Source organism: Parambassis ranga, chromosome 16 (assembly GCF_900634625.1).
Source record: "Parambassis ranga chromosome 16, fParRan2.1, whole genome shotgun sequence".
In the NCBI taxonomy this organism is placed as follows: domain Eukaryota; kingdom Metazoa; phylum Chordata; class Actinopteri; family Ambassidae; genus Parambassis; species Parambassis ranga.
This window is the reverse complement of record NC_041036.1, coordinates 15,320,568-15,334,605: the sequence shown is the minus strand read 5'-3', so window position 1 is coordinate 15,334,605 and position 14,038 is coordinate 15,320,568. Positions and strand designations below refer to the sequence as shown.

At 40.6% G+C, this 14,038-nt stretch overlaps 1 protein-coding gene across 2 annotated transcripts in view; it reads right to left on the bottom strand.

Moving 5' to 3' along the window:
* Positions 1–7,620: 7,620 nt before the first annotated feature.
* efna4 (ephrin A4) overlaps positions 7,621–14,038 on the bottom strand; it is a 28,248-nt gene continuing 21,830 nt past the window's right edge. The window contains exons 4-5 of one of the 2 annotated variants that reach the window (XM_028426228.1): positions 9,887–9,913; positions 7,621–9,448 (exon numbers count right to left, since the gene is read on the bottom strand). In XM_028426228.1, coding sequence (XP_028282029.1) covers positions 9,357–9,448; positions 9,887–9,913 — 119 coding nt within the window. In that variant the 3' untranslated portion in view covers positions 7,621–9,356. The remainder of the gene's footprint in view (positions 9,449–9,886; positions 9,914–14,038) is intronic. The other variant, XM_028426229.1, reaches the window with a different exon arrangement.

Sequence of the window (14,038 nt, the reverse complement as noted above, 5' to 3'; positions counted from 1 at the left end):
TCTGGCACATTCAAATGTCACATTACTTTTAGAGGGCTCTCCCATAGTCACAGCATTCTAAAATGTAACTGCAGCTTTATGTTATTCATGGATCCATCTGTTGTTTCTAAATCCAATAACCCAGACAGACTTTCTGTAGAAATGTATTAGTAAGTCATGTGATGAGGTTTGTTTGCAGGTGAGAGAAGCTCATCATGGACACAGTGCTGAAGGTCAAGCAGCAGCCTCCTAGTTATTAATCTGTCTGCAGCCTGTCTTCGCAGGAAAACCTCTGCCTACATGCTGTAATTCTCTTTGTGGACCTCACGGGCGCGTTGTTCTCACGTTTTCCATTTAGCAGCCGTGATTACAATAAATTACCTTCTCTGTTTCCAGACATGATTGAATCCAGGCTCATCGATCCGCGCTCTCCCTCTCTCCCGCCTGGAGATTAGTCAGCGCCGCGCAGCGAGGATCGATACCGGCCGATCTAATAAAGCGGCTCGCTTACGAGGCCACCGCGGGGCTGCACACACTGTTACACCAGCAATTACCACTTCTAGGCCGTCCCCCGTACCCCCTAACTTATCTGTCCGGGCTCCACGGCTTGCTTGATTTATTAATAATAACAGTAATAAAAGAGGCAATGAACAGAGGCTTCATAATCACAGCAGAAATGTAATGGTGTGTGTGTGTGTGTGTTTGGGTGCTGTGATAAACACACCGGGACATTATCTGGAATGATATTTGTGTGGAGGAAAATTATGTTACAGCCTTACAACGTGTCTGTGGTGAGCTGCTCTGCGCCTGTATAGGAATTCTAATTCTAACAGTTCTAGTTTATGGTAGAATATAAATAATGATTTTTGGTTGGATAAGTCTGACATATGAGTTACCTTTATGTTTATTGGGGACTGAGTTCCCCAGTTTGGACAATATCAGCTAAAGATTTCTCCCTCTGCTATAAATGAACTAGAATGCACTCAGCTTGCAGTCTCAAAAACTACTTTTTTTTTTAAACCCTATTGTTTTTGGTTTTGAGTACCACAAGCTGAGTAGTATCTACTTACATTATTGGAGAGAAGTCAGAAATTTCTATGGGCAATATCAAACCAGAATTCTACAAGCCACATCATCTATGGGTAAATAGCACCGAAAGGCACAGGGAAAATACATATTTGAGGTTTTAGGTTCTAGTTTCTGGTTTTAGAGAGTTAGAAAATGGACATTTTTCCAAATAAACCTTTGATTTAATAGCTGTTCAAAGGGGTAAAATCCTGGTTATTCTGTACACTTAAATGCAAAAATACACATAACCCCCCACAATATGTACACAACTTTGTTTATACAACAACCTCCTTTAGTTAAAGCTGTGACTCTTAGAGGGCCCAGACTAGGGGAACAACATGACTACAATATTCTCACATCCATTCATTTATTGGCTTAATCCTGCACCAGGTTGTTTGGCATGGCTACTTGTCTCTGCTTGGCTCGATCCTCAGCTCATGACTGACACAGATCGACAACCATTCATTAGTATTACAGCCATTTCAAAATTATTATGATATAGGTGAAGGTTTATAAGAACACTCCTATGACAATCACTTCTTAGAGATAATCAAAATGGTTTAAAGATGTTTTACAGAACCTTGAGCGTTCCCATTGATGTTGACATGGAACAGCAAGAAGGAACCTTTAGAGAACCTTACAGCTGTGCAGAGACAAAAAAAGAGGAGAGAATCAGAAACAAGCAGATTACACATTGTTGTGCTGATATTTTTTATTAAGCAGACGTTCTTCCGCCACAGTGACAGGGATACAAAATGCATTTTGACATTTGTATGATATATTTCCAGAGTTTATTACTGCTGTCCCTTTTGTTCTGTTGTTTTCCAGTTTCATTTTCATCCTCTTTCAATTGTCACTCTATCATTCTCACTCGCCAGATTCATCCATCATGTTTGTATTTGCTTCACTACTGTATCCACCCACTATCTTCTGTAGTCTTTCTTCCTCACTGCCTTTCCTGTGTATTATGACTCCGGATTTTTTTCTTCCCCTCATCTTATGAATTTCAAAATGATGTTTTGATTTTGGCTTGGAAGAGCGAGTCAGGAAAAAAAACGTCTGCGGTGACATAGTGGGAGGATATGGGTAGTGACTACCGGAGGCCTGAGAAGTATTTTTGTGGTTTTCAGCAGCATATTTAAGGATATCTTATTTTGTATGGTCTGTTTGAAACCTACAAAAGAAAACATTCTTCACATTCTGATACAGCAACATTTGCCTTATCTAAGACAAAGTGGAACAAATAGGAATAAAAAGTGGCTTTTCCTCCTCATGTGCATATTTAAACTTAATTGGTTCTCCAAAGACCACATTTTAGGTCAGTTGGTGTATGATCAGAGCAGCCACTTAAGGTGATATGAGGATAAGAAGCTAGTCTTGCTGCTCTCTGAACACACTCCAGTGTTCCTCTCCCAGGTGGGACTGACTTATAACAGAATCCACACTGCTAACAGCGTGTGTGATATGGACTCAGCGTGACTTAAAATCGCACTTGGCGTGACTTTGTACAAAAACATGTGACAGGCTTTGATATCGGAGTGAACTATCCATCTGATGCTGAGATGCGAGGCCTTGCCTTGGTGGCTGTGATGCTTTTCTCTAAAGGAATATGTTCTTAATCCAATTCCTCAGCAGTTCCTGCGGTGTAAAACGAGACTTGAAGCACCATGAGACAGCAATTCAGGCGATGTCCTAGGAGGGATGCTTAACACAGAGGATGAATAGACACTCCGTTGTCAGAAAGCATCAGGAAAGAAGGGAGACCTTTGAGTCTATGCAAATTACCAGCCCATCTGCATGTAAAGCCAACCGACCAGAACACGGGAAATAGGATGTTCAGTATCAAAGTGTCACACATTAAACGTGGATGAAAGTAAGTTAGACAGAAAGGAAGGGAGGGACTGGGAGGGTGAATCAGGAGGGGAGGCTGCTTTGCTTGCTGCCATGTGAGGTGTGACTGACTTAGCTCATTTGTGCCTGGTTTTGGTGTGTTCAAATAAAAGCCGGTCTCATAATCCTAAGTTTGTCACAGCTCTCAGTCCGGTACACAGAACCAAGACCCCCTGCTCATATCCACACACATGGGATGCATTCAGAAGTGCCTTTCACACAACGCACTCACTTTAATGTAAAGGGCTGAGGTGCGTGAAGCTTCAGCCAGCATGCTGAAAACTGATGAGGAAAATTCTGCTCAGCTCTACTCAACTGGAGCTCATTTGCACTCAACAGCCATAACTTAAACATGGTGCAGGGTGTTAGAAAGATGAGAGATGTTTTACACTAGAAAGTCTGATTCCTGTTTATACCGATTGGAACTGCATTTTAAACATGCTGAAAAGTTTCAGATGGGATATGATATATATCTGTGTTCACCTGCTTTATGATGTATCTTGTCATAATTTCTAATGCTTGTTACTTGAAAGAGGTTAGTGTGTTAGCTGATATACAACCACAGCATGGAAGCCCTTTGACCAAGCATACGAGCCTCATTGTCTCTGCAAACAGTATGAAAACAAATCAGTTACACATCTCTACATTCAAACCACGGCTTCCAGATTAAGATTTGAGGATTAGAGGCAGTGACTGACGAGATAAATGAATAACCTCTGTATACAGGGTCCACTGTTCTCCCTGCTTTTGCTGTGTAATGTCAAAAGGGCTGGGATCCCTATTACATCATGTGAAATACATCGATAAACAGCAAGAATCTCTAAAAATCCTAAACGTTTAAGATTAAGATTGAGATTAAGGACTGTTGGTGTCAAAGTGCACATGATCAGAAAGACAGTGAACATATTTAAACCTGCACGGGATGCAGCAGTTACATTAAGGACATCGGCATGCACTCACAGGCCTTTGGGACAGTGTTTAATAGACAGGGGAGGTCAAAGGTGTAGTTACTTTTTGCAACATGTATTGATGAATGATTGACAAGACACATTTTGATTTACCACCTTTATCTGTAGGCGCTGTCTCACAAAGATCACAGGGTTGCTTATCTATTTCTATCAAACAGGCCGACAGTCTCTGCTGTGCTGTTGTTGCTACTTATTTTTCCACATGATTGCTCTGTGTGTTGACAAGTGCTCCGACTTGATCTAAACACCAGTTATTAGGTGTCTGTTCCTTCCTTTGTCATGATCTGGTCCATCCACATTGATCACAGTTTGTGTGACACGCTGGACTTACCTCCTCTCTGAGCATACAGCAGACATAATTATACTGTTATTGGCTACCTGACAGCATGTGGAGGATGTGAGAAACAGCATGTCATAAGCACAGCCGCTTATTGTAGCCCTTGTTTGGACCAAAATAACTGCCCTCACCCAAAGAGGAAATAAAGGCCCTGACTATTATTCGTAACCTGGAAATTAAATAGCACACAGATTCATCAAGCCTACATAATTATTCTGTGATATAATCCTCAGAGGTTTTGCACAAAAAGACATGCATGTGAGGTTTTTTGTTTCTTACAGGACTTCTATAAATCATAAATCATGCAGTAAATCAAGATTTCAATAAGTGTTGTCTAGCAGACGTGTGGAAGGCCGAGTGTGTTCTAATGAGCATGTAAATGCAAATGTGTTATTTCAGTGTTATTTGTGTGCTTTTTGGTGACATTTTAAATTTGTAATGTAATAACATAATAAGAAAAAAATAAGAAAAATGTGTAAGCTTGTGCCTGTTTAGAATCCAAGGCAATGTGTAGAAGTTCCAAGCTACTAGTGTAGCCTTTCTCTCTGTGGTTCAGGATATCACTCACTCTTCTTGGCAGGTTGTGTTCTGGCTCGCAGACAGGTGATAACATCTACCCATTTTTTTGATTATTGTCCTGTTTTCAGTTCCATTTTCTCGACAGACTCACCCGCAGAATCCATTGTATGTGTGTACAGTCTGCCTCTGGCTTATCAGACTTCAGATGTTGAGGTCAAACATAAAGTGGCGTACAGCCTGTGTCAGCTGAACCTTCCTGCAAAGAAGAGTTTCATCAGAACGTTCCTAATCTTGTCTTGACCTGCACAGTTCCAGTGAACTACAATTTCAGACAATGTGAACCAGAACTCTGATATCTTTTTCCACATGGTTTGAAGAGGCCTGGGCTGATTTTCCATACAAGTCCTAAGGAATCAATTAATAAATAATAAGTTAATAAAGTAATGAGGTTTTGCAAGAGGATGGAATCTGTGAACAGTAAATCACAGTTGTTTATTAGTTGTATTATTATTATTATATAAGTTGCCTGAACTTTTGCCCACAAGTCTCTTTAAGAAAAAAAAAGTTTCACAACACAGCCACTGGAAATGCTCGTTTCTGAGAAAACGAGTCAAGTGAAACATCTCAGAATAAAAAGGAAGGATATCCCTGAATCCAAATTTAAAGAATCTAAGTAGAGGGTCTGCTTGTTATAACCCACTACACAGATTTAAGTCTTAAGTCTTTTACTCTCCACTGCATGAAGGGTCAAATATTCTCCCTGAGAAATATATACTGTATCTGATTATAAAGTATTGAAAAAGTAAACGCAATATGTGCAAGAGATGTCAAGTCCTTGATCCTGGAATTGTTAAGGCTTTATTTTGCAGGACTATAACACAGCACACACAGCTGAGGAACACCTCAAGGCTTCTCCTCTTCATTGAACGTCCTGAGCAGTGAGAATATCGACAGGCCAGAAACATGTAGTCATTTACCGATGCAAAAAGGGAGATTATGTTTGGATGCCTGAAACGCTGCGTAGGTACGAATAAAACTCTGATTTTAAGTGAGCTCATGGAAACATTTCACTTTCAGTAGAAGAATTTGGCACCTGTCTGCAGGAGTGCAAACATCATTCTGCAGCATGAAGGTCAAACAGCGCACAGAACTAACACTGACCTGAGCATGGTTTGGAGTGGAGGAGTTTGCAAAGGACGTTGAAAATAACAGATTCGAGGCACAGTTTCAGTGCTAGCTGCTTTATATTCTCCACAACACTTGTAAGATTTGCTCACCTGATGAAGGCTTCAGGATGCCCAGCGAAAGCAGGTTTGGCCTTGTATCACTTCACCTACCAGTGGAGATAATGGCCATATTTTTTATGGACACCTTGACTTTAGATGTCTCAGTGAAAAAATATTCTTCAGAAAAACAGGAAAAATCTCCTTGCAAAAGCCATCCTTGATTTTTTTTAAATACACATACTTAAATTAAACTGTAAAAAATATTAAACAATAAAAAACAGTCATAAAAATACAAAAAAAGATTATAAATTGTTATGCAGATGACAGTAATATTGCAAGGAAATTAAGCGTTGTTTGTTTCTAATAATAGCCAGTGTTTAATTTTCCTGAAGATGTAATCAACACTGCCGATCTTCTGAGTCTTAAATACTCAGCCGAGCTGCAATCAAATATAGGCCAACCCGTGACAACAAGAATTGACTGTGTTGAAACCTGATACACTGTAATTGCTGTGTCTTTTGTGGAGATCTGCACAATGAATATGCAGCATAGATTTTGTTTTTCTCAGACACATACTTAAAAGTTTTTCATGATCACAATGATGCAAAATAAAAAAAAAATAAAAACTTGAGAGAAAACTTCTTCTAGATTTTTAGAATCTGGCAGCATGTGTCTGTAATTGTGAAATTAGTTCTGGAGGTTGAGTTCAGATTCAGTTTTGGTGCATTTACACATTCAACAGATTTAACACCCCAAAAATACTAAAGATATCAGAGGTTTCTGTCTGAAATCAAAGATAAAACAAAAAAACCTCTGTATCAAACTGTTACATAAAATCTTTTGGTCTGTGCTTGTTTGTATTGGATTAAACAGCCAAAGCATGGAGAGGAACAGTACTGCTTTTAAAGTCCTTTTCCTGGCAAACTAAAAAAAAAAAGTATCCCTCTCTTTTTGGCGATTTGGGTATGCTTACAATGGAAAAAGAATGAAAAGATAGGCTTTGCAAATTTATATGTGAAGGTCAAAATCAAAGCCACTCCATAACAACATGCTTCAACAGTGACAAACATGTCATCAGAAGAGATCATAAACCATGAAATAGGAGCATTAGCCCTATTATCCAGGAAATTGCCTTTCTGGCTTCACAAGGCATTCTACATTACAGCCTATATAAATGGAAATGCATTTACAGCTTATTTGGATGTACACTTCTATATTTAAAACACTAAACTAAAAACATCTCCTTTTGGGCTGCATCCAACCGTGACTGAAAATAACTTTATTTAAGGTCAATGTATTGGCAATGATGCTTTAGTGTCTATTAATACCAGGGAGTCTATTGGGTATCTGAGTCTTATCAGGCTATGGCGGCCCATAGATAAAAACTCGGCTCGATATTCCACTAGGCTGCTCACATTACAACGGCCTCATACACCACAAGGTCATTTTAAGTCCCAGAAGTCTCCTTATCGCCATACTCTTGTGTATAACACTCAACGTGTGTGTTCCACAAATAAGGCCGTGTGTTGTCACCGAGAGCTGCGGTTAAATCAAATATTAATAAAAAAATAAACATCATATCAAACCCTTTAAATGCAATCAGATTTATTTTGTTGTCTTGCCACGTAAAAAAGGCTCAGATTGCAGTTGGCTCTTCACAGAAGAAGCTACATTTTTTTCACTAAAATGTGAAACACAGACATAAAGACGACAAAAAAACCTAGCAGTAAAAATTCTACACCACTGAACAGAATAATAAAACACATCTTTAAAACGCTGATTTTTGGAAATAATGATAGAAAACAATGAGACAGCTAGTGTAATTTACAGCATTTGGACATCCAGATATTTCGCTTTTTATATATATTAAGTGCTAACAATGTAGTTTTTAAAAAGCTAGAATAAACTATAGTTTCTCTGATCACAAGTTATTCTGATATTTCAGGGGGATTATAAATATATAAAGTTCATTTAATATCCAGGAAGAAATACACACCACCGTTATCTCTATTTTCAATTTAAAAATCTTAACTGATTAATTAAAATCAATTGTTAAATTACTATATTTTTTAGGTGAGGTCTGTCATTGAGAATCGTTTCTTAAAAATAAATTGGCAAATAAAATCAAAATCATTAAACTCGGGAAACTACACTGTAGCAGAGAACAATGATAATCAGTAAACACATACATGTATATCCTGAAAATAAAATGGTACTTTTGTCAGATTTGTGCAATTAAATAACAGAGAACGATCTGTGCTAAAACGATTAGTTATATAGTTAATACATTTGATTTGAATATATTAACTATACAGCAAATGCTACCAAACATCCTGTAAAAAACACAACATCAATGATAACAAAAAGCTTGTGTGCATAGGTGCACACCTGGAAGACCAACAGGAGAATCAACCAATCAGCCTCTGCAGTGTGTTCAACAGAGCGAGACCAGCGGATGCTCTCCATTTACCCATAAACCCCTCTGTTCTGAAGCAGAAAGAGAACCATGCAGTGGCAGAAAAACCGCGTGACCAATCAGACAGGTCAAACTCCGTCCCAGGTCTCATTAGAACCAACATTTAGTGTCCACTTTCTGGGTTTGTGGCCAACCCAGTTTAACTCCAGTACAACCAGTTTGATCCCAGCAGGGGGCGCAGCAACCCAGTCTCACTGTTCCACAGTACTCTCCATTTTCTCCTAAAATGCATTTATTTCCAAATCAAATTATAACAACAGTAGAGCATGCTTATCTTGATCTGATGCAAATGAGGCAGTTAAACATTAGCCAGTCATTTGTTCGTGTCTCCAGCTAACTGACTGACCTCCAACCTGAGCCACTCAGTACAGTAGTATGTGTTTATTTGGCCACTTTTCAATTGGACCTGGTTCTCAAACAGAAGTAAACACAGAACAGTAGGCAGAAAAAATAAACTGAGAAACACAGATAAAAAAAAAGTTTTCAAGAATGTTTTCAAAACATCTGCTGGAACACGTCCTGACAGACTCATCGTTCTTCTGGCATCAGAGTGGGATATGAGTCTTATGACTAGGCATCGTGTGTTGTTCTACGACTTACACAACAGCTGGGAGAGGAAAATAACAAGAAATGAATCACAGTCAGTCCCTGAGTCACTGTGGCCCCGATTTGGACAAGACACCCGATTCTTTCTGGAATTTCACAGGTTAAAAAAAACAAAAACAAAAACAAAAACAAAAAAAGCCACAAAGTAACGTCTGATTTGCACTAGCTTAGCATAGATTGCATTGCATCGTTAGGAGTGTGAGCGCAGATTGCATTGTGTACTTCTGAGTAATAATACCCAATCCGGCGGAGGAGAGGTGAGAGGTCAGCGATGAGGACGGACCAAGTCATGTAGTCAGCAGTAAGAGGGAGAGGAGGACGAAGAGGAGTGGAAGTGAAGCTATCGTTGATGAGGACTCACTACTGAGAGGTACAGTGTCTGGAACAGAGACAGGAACTTGTATGAAAATGCATGTCTGATAATGTACGACAATATATGAATTCAAATTGCATAAACTGGACCTGCTACGATGTTATTAGATTATTTCCAAATGAGCAATTTGAGGAAGGCTCTGTGGTTTCTAATCTTAACAAAGCCCCGAAACCCACCCAACACCTTTAGGAGTGAGAGAAGAACACTGTTTGTGTTTTAAAGTCTGCAATGAGGCTGAAATGGATGAAATATCTTGTAAAGGAGTACAGCAGCACAGCTCTGGACATGTAGGTTTGATTTCTGTCACTGTTAAAGCATGCTTGGACTTGAACAGACAAGAAAAGCCACGAAACACAGAGGTGTGACATTTATGTTATCATAAAGATATGCAAAGAGTCAGGCATAGTATTGTTAAGCTTAAAAATGATTTGAGTTGCATCTCACCTTGTATTTGTTTTGAACCCTCTGATGCTGTAATAGGTGAGCGAAGAGAGAGAGAGAGAGAGAGATTTAGATAAAGTTGAGGCAGGGAAACAAGTTGCTGATTAGTCATTTTTGCATGCATAACTTTCTCAATAAAGCTGCTGCTTTGTGGAACAAAAGGAGCAAGAAACAGACAAATGACCAGGGGAAGGTATTTACCATTACTCAAAGACTAACGCCATGAAAAATGAGTACTGACTGGCTGTGCAACCCTAAATATGTCCCCTATGCAAATTCTCCTAAAGGTCGGATAAAAAAAGAGCTTGAGAAGCATGGCAACAGGAAAAGATAGTGTTATGTAAATGAGCAAGAGTAAGAATGATGGAGATTATACAGAGGGGGATACAGGAAATGAAAAAGAGGTTGTGGTGGGGGGTGAAAACACAAGAAGATTCAAAATGACAGAGCGAAACCAAGAAGTGGACAGAAGATGAAAGGGAGAGCCGGTGGAGACTCGAGTGAGAAAGTACGGTGGAAAAAAAAAAGAAGGTTGGAAAGATTGAAACAAGGTCAGACAGAGAGAGAAGGGAGGGAGAGGGAAAGAGACAGGATAAGGGGGTGTTTGTGTCTGGGCGTCACTTTCTCAGCAGGAGGGGGACTAAAAGGAAATAATGGAGGGAAGAATGGAGAGATGGTAGGATGGAGGCATGGGGAGGGGTTAAAGAGAAAGAAAAAAAAATCAGGTAGGCTGACTAAGAACTGTTAAAATCCCTCCAAAGAGAGAAGCGCCGTATAACACCAGTGAGAGAGGACAGAGGGGTCAGGAAGCCAGGATGAGACTGCACAATTGCAGGTGTTATTAAATCGATCCACAGCCTTGAACCCACCTCTGACACAGCAGCCCCTAAGACACACATTCAACACACAAGCATCCACACACACACATGCAGACAAAAGTGTGTATTGATCACAACAGGAAAACTACCACATCCCAGAGTCCCCCTCTGCGTGCGACTCCACATGTCACTCCGTCAGACATTTAGCTAAGCTAAATTACTCACAGGTTCTGTGCAAACAACGACCATCTAAGGGTTAACGAAGCGTTAAATAGCACGCTAGTTCTGTGTGTGCCTGTGTGTGTGCAAGAGAGAGAGAAAGAAACCAAAGGAAGCAGACAGGAATGACTATTTAAAAGCACTCTTACAGAGTACATTCAGAAAATACACAAGACTTATTTTTGACCTGAATATGCAGCATTACTACAATAATAATCTGATATTTAAATGCAGGTATAATAAACAAAAAGTGTTTTTTTTTTCCAAACTGTATTAAAAAAATGAAGAAGAAAAATACGTAGAATGCGGTGTAGAATTTAATGATTTAATTTAATTATTAATTTGTATATATACAGATATTTGTTGATCCAAAATTATTATCAGCAATTTAAACATTTTCTTGTTAAATCAAACGTTTAATTTAGGAACATTTCTGAGCGGTACGGTAAAAACTTACCGCGCCGCGCCACTTTTTTTTAAGTAAAATTCGCTCCTATTAAATGCCTTGTGTTTGCCCAGCTGTGTGTGATACGTGTGTTTTGATCTGCTGTTAATCACATCATTTGTGCAAATGCCGAACCCTTGTTTTGGCCATCGCAAGCTCCGCCACAAAATGGTGTCCACGGTGGCGTGACTGCAAAAGCAGTGCCCTCTCTGCACTGCAGTTAGAAACACACTGGGTGTGTAACTATACACACACAACCACAGTTAAGTGTGTGTGTATGTGTGTATGTGTGTGTGTGTGTGTGTGTCTTCAGTCAGCAGAACGCCCCACTGCAGAGTCAGACAGTCTTCCACCATCCCACCTCTCCTTTCGTGCCGCCATTTTACACACATACAGCAGCTAATGCTAACCAACACTGGCTGTTTGCACATTATTAATGACCAAATTTACTGAAATTAAAAAAAGGAGCGAACTAAAAACGCGGACCGATGAAACCGCTGAAAGTCCAATTTTGAGTTCGGAGAGCGGGATGTGAGAGAACTGTGCAAGCGGTTCGTGTATGTCTGTGTTCAGTTTTGTCCTTGTGTGTCTCGGGTTCAGAGGGTACAAAGGTATCTGGGCGAGAGCGGAGGGGGTTAAGGAGGGCAGTGATGTAAATGTAAAAAAAAAATAGCTGGGAAAAAAAGAGAGGAAGAAAGTAGGGAAACGGTGAAGCTCTGCAAACTGAAATGAATGTAATGGACTGCTCACAGCAGGAGGACGGCAGAAAAAAAGGAGGAGACATGGACAGAGAAAGGGAATCAATTAGAGAGAGAGAGGGAAGTTGGTCTGTAATGGTTTCTCACAGTAGGACGGCAGAAAAAGAGAAAAGCAGAGAGGCAGAGCGACAAGGAGAACAAGAGAGATAAACACAACAGGAGGAGTTTTAGGGAGAAGATGCTGTATGAAAAAAAAACAGAAAGGTAAATATGGAGCAAGATGCGAAACCAGCCAGTGAAAGCTGCAATAGAGGGCTGCAGGGTGCCAGAGATTTCACATGACACCAGGCTGCTGATGCCGATCCAGGAGGCTGTTTTCTGATGCAACACAGGCTTAAGCACCTTTCTCTAGTGAGACTCATTCGTGACAGTGCTCAGATAAGCATCAGATCACTGTGCAGAAAAAACCTAAAAAGCCCAAACATGCTTCACAGAGCTCCCAGACAAACGAGCAGCATCACAGAGAGAGACACGTGTGTGTGCCTCCTGTGTCAGCGTCCAGTGGATCTGTCCTGCTCAGTTCGTCGGTTAAATTAAGGCGATAAACACACACATTCACACACTGGAGAGGAGATCGAGGGACTGACCTTGGAGCAATGACAGTGTACCTGATGGACTCTCTCACTGTCACCACTCTGTCCTTCAGACCAGTGTGAGGCAGTGTGTGTGTGTGTGTGCGTGCTGATAATTAATTCAAAACACCCACAACAGGGCATCCCCACACGGAGTTACCTTTTTAATCACAGGCTGCTTTCTGGAGACAAAGAAAAAAGTTTAGGAAGAGAAGAAAGGAGGGAGGTGTACGGTTTGAAGTTTAGATAAGAGGTGTAGCTGAAGGACAGGAGCTGCCGTCACCGGCGGCCACACACACTTGAGCACGATGTGCCCTGCTGCCATGCTACCTGTCAGATAAAAGGGAACCTGAGCAGGAAGGAACCAGAGAGTATGTGAGGTGTTACCACAGGGAACAACACAACAACAGCTGTGGTAAACCGCCACTAATGGACAGCCAAAGAGAGAGAGAGTGAGCGAGTAAGAGACCCTTCAACTCTCCTTCATTTCCTTTCTCATCCATCTAATTCTCTCGCCTCTCTCCGGCCTCATGCAGGCTCATCCCAAACGCACTCTCTGCACAGCATGCGCACGACAGAGATGGAGCGACGCACAGGAACAGAGAGAGGGGAGTAACTGTGTAGTAGGTATGGAGATACAACAAAGAGATAAAGAAAACACAGGCAAGGTGGAGGAGGGGTGGGGGGGTATGTGTGAGAGACTGCCATGGATGGTGCCTAGATTAGTTTTGCTCCAGTAGTGAAAGATCATAAAAAATGAGGAAGGGAGGAGAGAGCTGAAGAGACAGAGAGAAGGGGGGGATTAGTGCCACTTCAGGAATGACAGAAGACTGAAGAAAGAAAGAGCGGGAGATTGGAGGAGAGGGAGGGAGTAAAAGACAGAGGAGACAGAGATCCTGAAATGTAGTCAGGATTAGTTTTGGTGAAGAAATAGGATGAGAGGCAAAGGTGAAAAAAAGGAAATGGACATATTTGTAGTTTAAAAGAACAGTATAGTAGTATAGGGTGTGTGTGTGTGCGCGCGTGTGTGTGTGTGTGTGCGCGCGTGTCACTCCAACTGATTTCAAATATTTTGATTATTTTGGGCTCAGATTTTGGTCGATCAGGGAATACTGTCAGAAGGTCAAGACTACATTAGCATTTTCTCGCTGAACAACTATCTGTGGTATTTCTAATTAATGACAGCAGGATAATTAGCATATAAAAAAAGTCATCAGCCTTCATTCTGGTAATAACGCTGCAAATTACTCCCTGTCTCGCACCGGAACAGTGATGGCATTTAAGAATTCATTCGAGACAGATGAGGTGCTTTTTATTCCATATTTTCTCCCACCAAACTGATG